The sequence below is a fragment of the Microchirus variegatus genome (genome assembly GCF_963457635.1).
Source record: "Microchirus variegatus genome assembly, chromosome: 6".
NCBI lineage: Eukaryota > Metazoa > Chordata > Actinopteri > Pleuronectiformes > Soleidae > Microchirus > Microchirus variegatus.
This window is the reverse complement of record NC_139807.1, coordinates 65,059-80,021: the sequence shown is the minus strand read 5'-3', so window position 1 is coordinate 80,021 and position 14,963 is coordinate 65,059. Positions and strand designations below refer to the sequence as shown.

General features: G+C 41.4%; 1 protein-coding gene across 1 annotated transcript; it reads left to right on the top strand.

Annotated features, from left to right (window-relative positions):
* Window positions 1-295: 295 nt before the first annotated feature.
* LOC310928728 (putative carboxypeptidase X1) lies at window positions 296-14,179 on the top strand (the record flags this gene model as incomplete). The annotated part of the gene is made up of 14 exons (XM_083891368.1): window positions 296-548; window positions 4,036-4,145; window positions 4,225-4,364; window positions 7,529-7,613; window positions 8,109-8,271; window positions 8,394-8,485; window positions 9,023-9,146; window positions 11,348-11,544; window positions 11,634-11,813; window positions 11,978-12,175; window positions 12,278-12,374; window positions 12,799-12,938; window positions 13,036-13,138; window positions 13,872-14,179. 14 exons carry the CDS (start codon window positions 296-298, stop codon window positions 14,177-14,179), a joined length of 2,190 nt encoding a protein of 729 aa, XP_083747494.1.
* Between the last annotated feature and the right edge of the window lie 784 nt (window positions 14,180-14,963).

Genomic DNA, 14,963 nt, shown 5'->3' with positions numbered 1-14,963 from the left:
TTTTTTTAACTTTCTGTTATTAAAAAATATGAATTTGACTTATTAACGTTAATTCATCTCTTTTAATGTAATTTATGTGAAAGGAAAATAATACTTCATGTGATTTTCCCAACTACTATGTCATATGATGTGTCTAAAAAAAAACACTATTTGCTGTTTTGAGTCTTTTATTTTCCAAATCAACGACAGGAAGCTGTGTTGTACACGGCGGTCGCCTTGACAACAGCAGGTCACAGAGGTGGAATGAGAGCCCGGGTGTTTCTCTGTGTGTGTGTGTGTGTGTTCACAGTGAATCATGGCAGCGGTGGTTCACCTCACTCTGATCCTGATCCTCTTCCTTCACCGTGGATCCGTTCTCGTCGCCTCGGCTGCAGACGTCGACTTTGTTTCCACGACTGTGAGTTCTCTCTCTGCAGGAGGAACTGAGAGGAACTCCACTGATGATCCTCAAACAACACAAACGACCAGAGTCAGCAGCACGACCACAACCAGCAGACGTGGCCCTCAACAAGAAGAAGAAGAAGAAGAAGAAGGTCCTCTGGAGTTAGGTGAGTCCTTCATTACACCTTTCTTTATCATTATGTCCACAAAATATAAGTTTATGTCCAATAATCTTACTTTAAATGGGAAATTAGCTGTTTAAATTTGCATTAATCTCTTCAAATACACCTTATTTTAATTTAAATGATAATTATGAGTGTTAAATGTCCCTTAATAACAGAAAGGAACACAAGTACAACTTGAATTATGAGAACAATTATTAACTTGTTAAATGATGAATTAGATGTTTAAATTAGCATTACTCTCTTCGCATAGACTTTATTTCACATTAGTTTCATGTGTTTTCTTTGTTTTCCCATTAAAAAAATAACAACAGTAGTGATAAAAATTATAATTTTAAGTGTTAAATGTCAAACTCAACCAAAACATAATAATAAAACATAAATTTTAAGGGGAAAATATTGGTTTAACTTGTTAAATGTTGATTTAGATGTTTGAATTAGCATCAATATCTTCAAATACACTTTATGGCGTATTAGTTTCATGTGTTTTCTTTGTTTTACCATGAAGAAAACCAATCGTGGTTTTAAAAGTGATAATTTTCAGTGTTAAATGTCAAACTTAACAAAAAAAAATGCAAGCAAAACTTGAATTTTAGGGAGTAAATGTTTGTTTTACTTGTTAAATGATGAATTAGATGTTTAAAGTTGCATTAATCTCTTCAAATACACTTTATTTCACATTAGTTTCATGCGTTTTCTTTGTTTTCCCATAAAGAAAACCAACAGTGGTTATAAAAATGATAATGTTCAGTGTTAAATGTCAAACTTCCCACAATAATAAACCACAACAAAAGCAAATACAACTTGAACTTCAGGAGAAAAAGGTTTGTTTAACTTGTTAATTGTGGTTCAGGTCTAGGTCCAGGTCCAGGTCCTGGTTCTGGTCCTGGTTCTGGTTGTAAATAATGTTGACTCAAGACTGAGAGTGAACAGATCTTTGTTGGTCTTTGCACGTCTGCGGTCAGCGAGTCGGTGTCCGAGTGTTTGGGGGAGGATGTTCCACATTCTGCTCTCTGACTCTTTTCTACTGATGGAAAACAGATGCTCTGCTGCTGATGTTTGTTTTAAAGAAAAAGGAAAGAAAATCCACAGAAACAGGAAGACCCTCATTCTCTTTTACTGCCTAAAACTAAACTTATTTCACTGTATATTCACACTGGAGCTGTGAAACAGTGTTAATGTAAATACTTATATTTAATGGTGCTGGGCGCTAGGTTAGCGCACGTTAACGCATGACGCGTTTCCATGACGACTGACCGAAATAAGAGGCGTGTGACGTCATGTTTATGCGCCGCAACACCGGAGTCCAGGCACTGTTTACCAGTTAGCTCCATTAGCGCCGTTAGCGTTAGCCTACAGTGGAACTGGAGCGGTCTGTTTATTAAAGGAAAAGAGCAGCGCTGCAAATAACCAGCGTACCTGTGTACTGCGTATGTGTGCCTCTGTTTTTAAAGTTTAGCGTTACTTTAGAGACTCATTTTAACAATCGGGAGTCACGTAAACACGGCGTCATGCGCGTCTTTTTCCGGACAGTCGTCATGAAACGCGTCATGCGCTAACGTGTAGAAATAGTAAGAAAACCTTTTTTTGTCCACAAACTGAAATTATTCCTTTTTAATTATTGTTTCTTTTGTTATATAGAACAAAGAAAACCAGAAAATATTCACATTATTTAGGAATAATTGTTTTAATGATGACAAAACCCCCTCAAATTGACAAAGCTAAGCTATATTAGCTCAGCAAGCTAATAATGTTCCGTGACGTAGTGGCGTACTGCAGCTTTAACTTCAACAACAGTGGAGGAAAAAACAAAAAAAAACATTGACAATGAAACTGTAAAACCGTCTATTTTTAAGCCTTTTGTCATTTGTGTCTCCACTGTGCCCTCTGGTGGTTTCTGACGGAACAACAAGTCATATTTAACTTAAAAACACTTTGCCTCTCCGTAGCGAGCAGGTCCGTCAGGAGAGTGGCAAAGAAGCCCAGAGTGGTCCTCAAAAAACGCAGAGTCATCACCAAGAAGTCAAAGGTCGTTAAGAAGACCAAACCGCAGCTCAAAAAACGTGGCGGCCAATCAGGCGGCACGGGAACGCTAGCACGTACGTATGTGAAGAATATACAGTATGTAAATCAGACGACGGGTCAGAGATTTAGAGGCAAATTATTATATCTGATCATAGACTGTGTAAAGAAAATGGACATTTATGCAACATGTAAGTAAAAATATACTAATTAGCCACCAGGGGGCGATTCTCCTGGTCTCAAAACAACTCAATTTGAATGGAAGGTCTACGTTTTCCCATAGATTTAAAGGTCTTAATCTCTCGTTTCAGCTCTTCTTTCACAGATTATGACGTCCAATTTGTAAATGATGTCTCACTTTAAAGGAAAACTGAACCTTCACAATAAGAGTTTGTCCATTTCTTCATATACGGTCTGTGTTTCTGTCGATATAATAAACTTTACTTTACTAATTTAACACTTAATTATGACCCAGGTCTGATTTTTGAGTATCATTTTACTGATACTGTATATTCAAACCTGTGCGCTAAAAGTAGACAAATTCAATCTCTTTCAGCTTCTCACACGTGCACTAATTTAAAGGTCTAATGGTGAGACTGCAGACACCGACAAATGGAACTACGGTGGCCTGTGTAGCTCAAAAAGAAATGCGTTTCTGCCTCTGGTTTAGCAGAAAATCCTGTGTTTGCACCTCAACAACAGACATGAAAAGCCAAGCTGGAGATCCAGATCTGGCCGGACCACGAGGACAAACGGGGACATGGTTCCTTTCATCGATGCTGCGTCTAAAGCTCAGCGCTAACATCGCTAACACTGCTAACACTTCTGCACAGCAGCGTCCTGCCAATGAGGGAATAACAAAACAAGTTGTCCATGTGACATGTTTCCACTGTAGAACACTTGGGAGTGAGGGGGGACGTTTACCTGCTTGCAATCTGCAGACTCACCACTAGATGTCACCAAAACTCACATGCTTATCCTTTAAAAGGAATATTATTATTTTTTCACTGAAAACTGGGTCATTTACGTCATCAAAATGTGAAATCATTTTTGTAGTCGGTAGGTAGAACTTTTATTTTTTTGCGACTTTTAGCGAAGATGGTGGACACCGTGTTTTACGTTCTGGAAATTAAGTCCCGCCCCCTTAAGGGTGTGCCTAAAACGTGTGGAATTAGCAGTGAAGGTTGTAGCCTCGTTCCAAGAAATGTCCTCAAAATTACGCGATTTGGGTCATGTTTGAAAACAATCAAAAATACTCAAATCTGTCAAGTATTCCTTTAGATGTCATAAATTTAATCTTTCACTTTCTTTCTGTTTAACGTCTGACTGCAAAATACTCATCTAATCATCTACCACCGTCCATAGAAAACTTATCAAACTGCCTCCAGTTATTTTATTAATGACTTTCTTCATGTTTTAATATCAATATCGTGATTAAATCTGGTGTCAGAATGTCCTCCGCTGGGCCTGGAGTCGCTCAGAGTCAAAGACGATCAGCTCAAAGCGTCGTCGCACAAGCGCAGAGGTTTGGGTCCTCACCGCGGACGCCTCAACATCCAGGTGAGCTCACGGGACACAGAAGACACCGCATTTCCACCGTGTCCACACAACAGAGCTGTTATACTTTCCTTTCTTTCAGTCTGGGATCGAGGACGGGGACATCTACGACGGAGCCTGGTGCGCTCGGTACAGAGACAAGAACCAGTGGCTGGAGGTGGACGCTCGGCGGCCGACGCGCTTCACCGGCGTCATCCTGCAGGGACGCAACTCCATCTGGAGGTCAGTACTGGAGGTCAGAGGTCGTGGAGCATCATATTTACCTGTTTTAAAGGCTTCAGAGACTTCACTGTTTGTGTTAAAGTGTGTGTAGTTCTTTTTGTAGAATAATTTAATGTACTAGTGCAGTGCCCGTAGGAAGTATGAATTCCTACAGTGGAAGCTGAAGAAGATTTTTCAGTTATGGTAATGCGTGATGAGGAACATAAGGGCTAACATAATACAAACACTGTGCAACCTCATTAGACACAATGCAAATGTGCCTCATGTTTTTTTGAAAAAAGTCACTAAGACAGGACCTGTCTTTGTTTGAAGTGGTTTCTCTCTCCTCTCTCAGTGACGTAGTGAAATGTTTGAAACCTACGAATTGCCCATTGGATATTGTCCCTGCCAAAGTACCGCTTTTAACACTGTGGGGCCCAGTCTTCTGATTTTTATCAACTCCTGCCTTAGATTAGGAACTGTCCCAGCTGCTTTTAAACATGCTGTGGTCAGGCCTCTTCTTAAAAAGCCTAATCTTGACCCCTCAGTTTTATCTAATTTTAGACCTGTTTCCCATTTGCCCTTTCTCTCCAAGGTTTTAGAAAAAGTTGTTTTTATACAATTACAGTCCTTTTTGGAAGACAACTCTATTCTGGAGAAATTTCAATCTGGTTTTAAGTCTCGTCACAGTACTGAGTCTGCACTGTTAAAGGTGCACAACGATATTGCGCTGTCTGTGGATGCCAAGAGCCCTGTTGTCTTAGTGCTACTTGATCTCACAGCAGCCTTTGACACGGTGGACCACTCAGTCCTCCTGTCACGTTTAAATAATTACGTTGGCATCCACGGCACTGCACTAAGGTGGTTCACATTGTACCTGTCCTGCAGGACCTTCTCTGTTATGGTTGGTGATCTGTCTTCTTCCAGTGCTCCTCTCTCCTGTGGAGTCCCACAAGGTTCTTTTCTTGGCCCCATCCTCTTTTCATTATATATGTTGCCACTTGGGTCAATTATAGCTAGGCACAACCTATCTTTTCATTGCTATGCAGATGATTTACAAATCTACCTGCCAGTGAAGCCTAACCCTGGATTTCCACTGGACGCGGAACAGCAGCGCCGCTGCCGTTCCGCGGCCGTTCCGCGGCCGTTCCGCGTCCAGTGGAAATCCAGGGTAACAGCAACAGCGCACAATCCTCCTTGTCTAGCTGTCTTGCTGACATTAAGCAGTGGTTGGCCCAAAATTTTCTTAATTTAAACGACGAGAAAACGGAATGTATTGTGTTCGGGGACACTGTGATGGATGGCTTTGGCTCCTTGTCCTCAAAACTCAGTCCGAACATCAGGAATCTGGGAGTGACCTTTGACAGTCATCTGAGGTCTGACAAACAAATAAGCAACGTTGTCAGGACTAGTTTTTTCCAGTTGCGTCTGCTGGCCAAAGTTAAAACGTTTTTAAGCCGTCACGACCTTGAGAAAGCCATACATGCGCTAATCAGTTCCAGATTAGACTACTGCAATGCACTGTATGTTGGCATTTCCCAGACTTCTCTAAGTCGCCTTCAACTTGTTCAAAACACTGCTGCCGGTCTTTTAACCAACACTAATAGAAGAGAGCACATCACCCCTGTTCTTCACTCTCTCCATTGGCTTCCAGTCTCTTTTAGAATCGATTTTAAACTTTTAATGTTTGCCTTTAAAGCTCTTCATGATCTTGCCCCATCTTATTTATCTGAGCTTTTAACCGTTCGTGATCCAGGTAGAGCTCTGAGGTCAAACAACCAAATGTTGCTGGAAGTGCCTAGGTCAAAATATAAACACTGGGGTGATCGAGCCTTTGCTGTTGCTGCTCCCAGGCTCTGGAATAAACTCCCTGTTGAGATGCGTCTTATCTCTGACCTGGGCCTCTTCAAATCAAGGCTAAAAACCTATTTATTTAGGATGGCTTTTAATACCGAGTAGTATGGTGACACTTTTTATCTGTTGTCTTCTTAGCTTTTATCTGATTCTATCTTATTTTATTTTGCACTATTTTATTGTTTTTATTGTTTTTAATTACTTTTATTTGTTTCCTCTTTATTTATTTATTTCTTGTCAAGCACTTTGGATCACCGAATAGATTGTTGTAAAGGGCTGTATAAATAAAGTACATTTACATTTACATTTACATTGTCAAAGTGCATCAGGGCAAATGGATCATTTCCTGAAATTCAAAAATACATACAAATTATTCCTTAAGAGCTTTGCAAATATTTTAAACGGATCCTTGTTCAGGGCGATGCCGACTATTATGACAGTAGATTTCAAGTCATTCCGAGATACTTTTTGTTTTTTTGAAGAAAGTCAGCTCACTGTCAAAAGTGCATCAGGGCAAATGGATAATTTCCTCAATTTCAAACATTAATTAAAATTATTCCTTAAGAGGTTTACAAATATTTTCAACGGATCCTTGTTCAGGGTGATGCCGACTATTATGATGGTGAATTTCAAGTCATTCTGAGATACTTATTGTTTTTGAGAAGAAAGTCAGCTCACTGTCAAAGTGCATCAGGGCAAATGGATCATTTCCTCAATTTCAAAAATTCATTAAAATTATTCTTAAGAGGTTTGCAAATATTTTCAACAGATCCTTGTTCACGGCGATGCCGACTATTATGATGGTAAATTTCAAGTCATTCTGAGATACTTTTTGTTCCTCCAAAAAATCAAGGATGCACACCATCGGGTAATGCTTAAACCAGGGGTCACCAACGTGGTGCCCGCGGGCACCTGGTAGCCCGCAGGCAGCCAATACGGTGCCCACGGGCTCACTTCACTTCACCTCACTTGCATGTATCCGTATGATCGCTCAGTAAAATATCTTTGATATTGTTTATAAAAACTGGTAATCGTTAGGAGTAAGCACTGGAATGAATGTGTATGCAGTTTAATGCATAATATTAATAATTTAAATGGTAAACAAATAAAAAAAATGTTAATGTGGTAGCCCTCCATATTATTCTTTACCCTTCAGGTAGCTCTCTGTCTCAAAAAGGTTGGTGACCCCTGGCTTAAACCATATCCAAAGTCTTAGGGCAATCTGACTAACGGTCAGCGAGATATGCCTGTCACCGACGGACACACAGACGCCACTTGCTTTATAGATAGATGATAGAATGACGTGTCGTGTGTGTTTTTCTCTCTCTCAGCTGGGACGTGGTTTACAGCTACAAAGTGCAGTTCAGTAACGACTCTCTGGTCTGGAAACCATGTATGAACGGAACCAAAGAGGCGGTGAGTAAATATGTTCTCCTCTTTATCACTGTTCAAACTATATTTTACTTGAAATAACCTCATAGAGATGAGTAAATCTTATGTTTAAGCAAGGTTTTTATTTGAAATTCACATTTTTCACAACATAAGATGACATTTATCCTCTTTCACACTAAAATTAGTGGGTAAAATCCCAGGATTTTCATCACCTGTGAGCATTTAACATGATTCAACTGATGAAATAAATGATATTTAGCACTGTCCAGTCCAAAGCTGTAAAAGCAAGGAATACTCCACTCATAGTCAGATTCTGGATTAAATGGGTGTTTTTTGACCAGTCGGAACGGGGTATTTGAGTTTTGGAGGCGGAGCTTTGACAATAAGGTTGTCAAGAGGTTTAGCCTGCTATTACCTGCTTTTCCTCACTTACTGACCCTAGATTTAAGATAAGATTTAATGTAAATGTCAGAATTATGGTCAGCTTGATTTAGATGTGCTGTGTCTCATGTGTCACAGGTGTTCGTGGGGAACCAGGACGCAGAGACGCCCGTCCTCGCCCTGTTCAACGCGTCGTCCACCGTGGCGCGGTACATCCGCATCAACCCGCAGACCTGGTACGAGAACGGGACGGACGGCTCCGTCTGCCTGAGAGCAGAGGTGCTGGGCTGCACGCTGCCAGGTACACACACACACACACACACACACACACACACACACACACACACACACACGTCTACAAGAAGTGTCCTTTTAGATGCTAACGCTAACAACGAACTCACACCACCTTCGTCTTTTCTATAGATCCACATAATGTGTACGCGTGGCAGACGGAGCCGACAGAGTCCAGAGACAAACTGGACTTTAGACACCACAACTACAAGGAGATGAAGAAGGTGGGACACACACACACACACACACACACACACACACACACACACACACACACACACACACACACAGGGGTGTTTCAAGGAGCTTTAGGGGCCTGAGGGTGCCTCTTACATCCAACCAATATAGATTCAACGTAACAGGATTTCACAAATACTACAATATTTTGGTCTCTTGGTTCACTAATTGTCTCTTTTTAAATTAGCAAAAAAGCTAGTGACACAGGGCCTCATTAGGGGCTGTTTATATACTCAGGGTCCCAGGTTTTGTTTTCCCGCCAAAACGCACGGCATAGGAGAGAATTTTCCCGCCAAAACACAAGGTTTTCTTTTTCTGGTTATAGACTCAAATTCTACACCAATAAGACATGTTTATTTTTTAATTTTTACTTTATTTCATGTTGTATTTTGACTTTAAAGAACAAATTCTGTTACTATCCATCCATCCATTATCTACCGCTTTATCCTCCTCGATGTATACTAATTTATACTAAATTCAAACTTCTTTTACAAACCTGTTTTTCTTTCTCTCTTCACCCACAGCTGATGAAGTCGGTACACGACGCTTGTCCCGACATCACTCGCATCTACAGCATCGGGAAAAGCCACATGGGTCTGAAACTCTACGCCATGGAGATCTCCGACAACCCCGGGAAACACGAACTGGGTGAGACGAGCTAAGAAAACTTAAGCGATGATAATCTTTCACAGTAAAAAGTTACTAAACTACGGTTAAATAAGTTATTTTTATTCAATTATTCATTAATTGAGTACGATGTTGAATGGTGTACATTTAAAATTTTAGGCCAGGACATCAGAATAAAAGCTTAACAACATAAATTCATGAATTTTATAACCAGTTTCAATGGGTACATTTTTGTCCTTAAGGTTCTGAGTGTTAGTATTTCTTTTACAGTGTTTTATAGATCTATCAAAAGTTTAAATTTAAATTATTACAAAAAAATAAAACCCTTGGCATATTTTAGGCCATATATATTAACATATTGTCAATAAATAAATTAATATAAGATGGAAAAGCATAAATTGACACTAAGGCCGCATGAGGGTTGAAAAGACTAAATTACAGTTTAGTTCAGTTCAATTCAAAAAACTTTATTTGTTCACATCACAATAATAAATAGAGGTATACTTTAAAAAATTATTTCACTAAACATGAATTGGAGTAAATTTCTGCCTCTTAGAGCAACTGAAACTGAAGTTTCCCTCAAACTGTGTCCTTGACACGCTGCCCGTCTAATCACGGACAGAGATTAAAGGCGTCAGGAGGTCAGGTGCAGGCTGGACGTCCACAGTGGCGTCCACTGTGTCCCAGAAGCCAACGACACAGTGCAGCAATGTGTGAAAGGTAAACGTGTGCAGGTCAGATTCACTCTGAAAGTTTTCTTTGGCCTCGTCGACTCAAAACACACGACACCGCAGAGTGGAGAGAGTTTTCCTGCCAAAAACACACGGCAGTGCGTAGAGTTTTCCCGCCAAAACACACAGTAGTAAATCTTAGTTTAAGATTAAGACAGTTTTAAGATAGTTTTCCTGCCAAAACACACAGTATTAGAGAACGTTTTCCTGCCAAAACACAAGGTAGTGGAGAGAATTTTCTCACCGAAACACACGGCATTTGAGAAAGTTTTCCCGCCATAACGCAGCAGTGGAGAGTTTTCCCGCCAAAACGTACAGCATTTGAGAGATTTCCCTCCAAATTGCAAGGTAGTTACACAGGAGTTTTTGATCCTGTGCTGCCTCCGTCACTGAGTTCAAATGTGTTCGTTTTAGATGTTGCCGTTTGAAATCCTTTATTCAGATTTACCTTGTTATCGTAGACTTAAGCAAACGTAGATTTTATTATGTTTAAGTCGTTGTAATTGTTGTTTTCTTGTGTTCTGAGTGCCAGCATCGTGCTAACACATTTAGAACTATCCCTTTAAAGAACTCTCAGTTTTTCCCTTCACTCTGTGACCTGATTTCTTTTTGTGTGTCATCTCATGTTCCACTCACTGAGCTGTGACTTATCTTCCATTTCTACAGTCGAAAAACAAACCACAGTCGATTCTTCTGCGTCTTCTATTTCCACAGACCTTATTGTGTGTTTCCTCTTGAGTAACATTCTTTAAGACATTTCTTTGCCTTGTTTGGGGCCTTAAGTAAAATATTTAACCTTTTTACAATAAGATTTATTGTCATTTTCCATTATGTACTTAAACGTATAAGAAAAAGACATAAAAGAGTAGTGCAAATCAGAAAAGTAGTCATAAATAAACAGCTGGAATGTCCATATTTTAAGGAGAAACTACAGCAAACACTAGTTCAGGATCTTCACGTGTTTCCAGCTCCATTTATTAAAATAAAATCCATCAACGTTACATTAGAATTTGTCCAAATCTCAGCCTGATAATCAGAAAATGACATTTCTGTTTTACTTGAGTGATTTCAGGCTTAAAAAAACCCTTTAAATACTGAGGAAGATGTTGAGGTTTTCTTCCTATAAATCACTTACAGCCTCAAAACCTCCTCACAAACAGTTTATTTTGAAAGGATAGTTAAATAGTTTAAAACAACAGACATAATTGTAACAAAAAAGTATCAAAAAGGTAAAATAAGTGATTTAATAACAATATATTATTTTTAAAAATAAGTAGCGTGAAAAATTGTGTAAAAAGTGATGTTTTATGAGGCACTGAAAGTCAGTGCTGCCCCCTACTGGCCTAATAAGCCAGGAACCAAGGAAAAACATTATTTTAGCCACCTAAAACTCTACATTAAAAATGTGTTTTCCACTTTATCTTTTAATTCGACAGCGTAGTTCATGTAAAATAATAATAACCCTTGTGTTTGTTTTGGCGCCCCCTGCAGGAGAACCAGAGTTCCGCTACGTGGCAGGGATGCACGGGAACGAGGTTCTGGGCCGCGAGCTTCTGCTCAACCTGATGCAGTTCATGTGTCAGGAATACAAACGCGGCGAGCAGCGCGTCGTCCGCCTGGTCAAAGAGACGCGGATCCACCTGCTGCCGTCCATGAACCCGGACGGGTACGAGATGGCCTTCAAGAAGGTTGCGACCTTCAATTATCTCCTCCTCTAACTGCACTCGCTCCCTTCCTTCCTTCCTTTATCTTCATCCCCTCTTCCTCTGACCTTCAGGGTTCAGAACTGGCCGGCTGGGCTTTCGGACGCTACAGTTACGAAGGCATCGACATGAACCACAACTTCGCCGACCTCAACTCTGGCATGTGGACGGCCATCGAGCTGGAGACGGACCGCTCCAAACTCATCAACCACTACTTCCCCATCCCTGAGCACTACACGTCTGAGGAGGCCTTCGTAAGACACACCCTCACGCAAAATGAATGATCTGAATACATAGATGTAAGAGTCAAAAAAAGAGGGTTGTAGTTTGTCAGAAAGACCAACTTAAAACACCCGAAAAAGATCTTTAGAAACTGAGCTGGAATCATTAAATCCTTCGTCTCCACCTCCAACATTAGGTGGCGTCAGAGACCCGCGCCGTCATCAACTGGATCCAGGACATCCCGTTCGTCCTCGGCGCCAACCTCCACGGCGGCGAGCTGGTGGTCACGTACCCGTACGACATGACGCGTGACTGGGCTCCGCGCGAGCACACGCCCACGGCCGACGAGAGCTTCTTCCGCTGGTTGGCGACGGCGTACGCCAGCACCAATCAGGTCCTTCCTCCTCCTCCTCCTCCACTTCCTGTTATAGTCCTACCATGTTGTTGTCATGGTTACTGTATGTATGTCTTTGTGTGTCTTTGTGTGTGTGTGCAGGTGATGTCCAACCCGGACAGAAGACCTTGCCACAACAAGGACTTCCTCAAATACAACAACATCATCAATGGAGCCGACTGGCACAACGTACCAGGAAGTAAGAACATTTGTTTTTGACCAATGACTATAGAGCTCTGGACGCCATGTGACATTTGTTTGTTTACGCTGCCATGTTAGCAGGAAGTCTAGATCCAAAAAGAATGGGGTAACATATCTCAGAACTTGACAGATTTAGGGACCAATTTATGGAACCGTGGAATCTTTGATGGATTTGTCTTGATTTGACCGGCATTTTGGTCGTTTGATCAACGTCTAAGTCGCCATCTGAGTCAAACCTGGTTAAAAAGGCTACAAAACTCTACAGCAGTAAAGGCGATTTGGCTTCTAAAGCTCATAACAAGAACCAGGGAAATTACTAGCAACCCGGCCTTGGGTCCCGACCCAGTGTCTGGGTCAACGGATGTTGCTTTAAAACGTCCAGAAAGTGCTTTAAAGCGATTGCGATTGCTTCGGTTTCGCAGGTATGAACGACTTCAGCTACCTCCACACCAACTGTTTCGAGGTGACGGTGGAGTTGTCATGCGACAAGTTCCCTCACGCCAGCGAACTTCCCATCGAGTGGGAGAACAACAGAGAGTCTCTGCTGGTCTACATGGAGCAGGTTCAGAGATAAACTTCTTAAAACTCTTAACGTTAAAAAAAAGTCATGTTTGTTTTAATTTACGCTGCGTTGACGTCGTCCTTACGTCTTCTTACAGGTTCACAGAGGAATTAAAGGAGTGGTTCGCGACAAAGACACAGGAGCAGGTGTCGCAGACGCTGTGATACAAGTGGAGGACATCGATCATCACATACGATCAGGTACGGCTCAATCCATATCCAAAAGTTCAAGAGAGCGTTTTTCCCAGATTACAAAGACTTCCTGAAGGTGATCCTTGAATTTGACTTTGAGTCAAGTTCTGTTCATCTGTGGGTTCCAGTGGACGTTCATACCAAATTTGACTAAATTCCCTTAAGGAACTGTTGTTTTGGAGAGGTCTTCTTCTCAAAAATTTAATGACCAACCCTGGAACTCCATATTCCCGTTGTTCAGGTCCTTTTGTAAATCCGACCTTTGACGGCTGGGAAATGGGACTGGACCCAAGGGGGAAGTTCATAGCTGAGATGAATTGTATGGTCTCAGTCGGCGAAGGGGACAGTTGACCTTCCACGACTAAATTTGAAAGGATTTCCTGAAGGTCATCCTTGGAGAGGTCTTCTCTTCAAAATTTGGATGACTGACCCGTAACTCCACATTCCTGTTGTTCAGGTCCTTTTGTAAATCAGACCTTTGATGGCCTCTTGGGTATTGTACTGTCACAGTGGCCTCAGTTGAACCTTGACCTTCCATCGTCAAATTCTAATCAGGGAAGGACTTTGCCCCAAATTTGAAAGAATTGCCTGAAGATGATCCTTGAATTTCAAGGGTTACATTGGACGTTGATACCAAAATTTGACGAAATTCCCTTAAGGAACTGTGGTTTTTAAGAGGTCTTCTTCTCAAAAATTGGATGATCAATCCGTAACTCCACATTCCCGTGTCTTTATCTCGCAGTTGCCGATGGCGACTACTGGCGTCTGCTGAATCCCGGCGAGTACAGAGTGACGGTCAGCGCAGAGGGTTACTTCCCCTCGTCCCGCCCCTGCCAAGTCATGTACGACTACTACCCCACAATCTGCGACTTCAACCTCACTAAGGTTCCCGCGCAGAAGGCGAAGGAGGTCTTGGCGAAGAAAGGGAAGCTCGCCAAGGACCTGCAGTTCAGGCTGCGCCAACTGCGTCTACGTAAACTCCGCATCACCACCAAAGCAATCAACCAGAGACGAGCTGCTGCCGCCGCTAAACAAGCTAAGCGGGTTTGACGATGCTGCTAATGAGAACAAAGCAGGACTTTGAAGGTTTGGAGACAATCAGTCGTCACTGGGTTCACGTCACGATTTCTTTTAAGAAACGTTATTTATCAAACACACTTCTGCTGTGGAGCAGCAGAACATTGAGTTAGCCTCAGGATTTGCGACTTAACTTGGACTTGGTCAACGACACTTGAGCAAAAGTCACTTCCTTTTCTTTAACAGGAAGCTACACTGATGACATTTTGTAATGTTTGTACAGATCTCTCAAAATAAAAGCATCACATCCACAAATCTAAACCTGTCTTTCCATCACAGGAACCTTATTAACTGGAACTAGGGATTTTTACAAAGGATGGTTTGCCGTTCAAATGCAGGGACCAGGATCTGAACCCCAGGAACCTTTTTTAATGGTCCCTGCAGCCCAAGTGTTGAAGTTCCTGGTACTTTTGGTAGTTTTAAGGGAAGCTGCACGTTGTCCCTCAGGGTTTTGATGCCCTCTAGTGGTGGTTCAGTGATAGATGATGACGACAGAAATTTAGAGAATGGAAATGGTATTTGTGAAGTAATACACGTTAGAACTGCATGGAAACGTTTGGTAACTGAATCTTTATTCATTACATATTTAACACTTTTTACACTTAAGAATACATGTTTTAAAAGTGAAATTTAATTAAGAATAGCGAGCTTCCACTTGATGCCGTTTCTCATCTTTGGCTGCACCGACACCTCGACATCTACGAAGCAAAGAGGAATCAAAAAAACAACATTGGAAAGAGCAAAACTATTCATATAT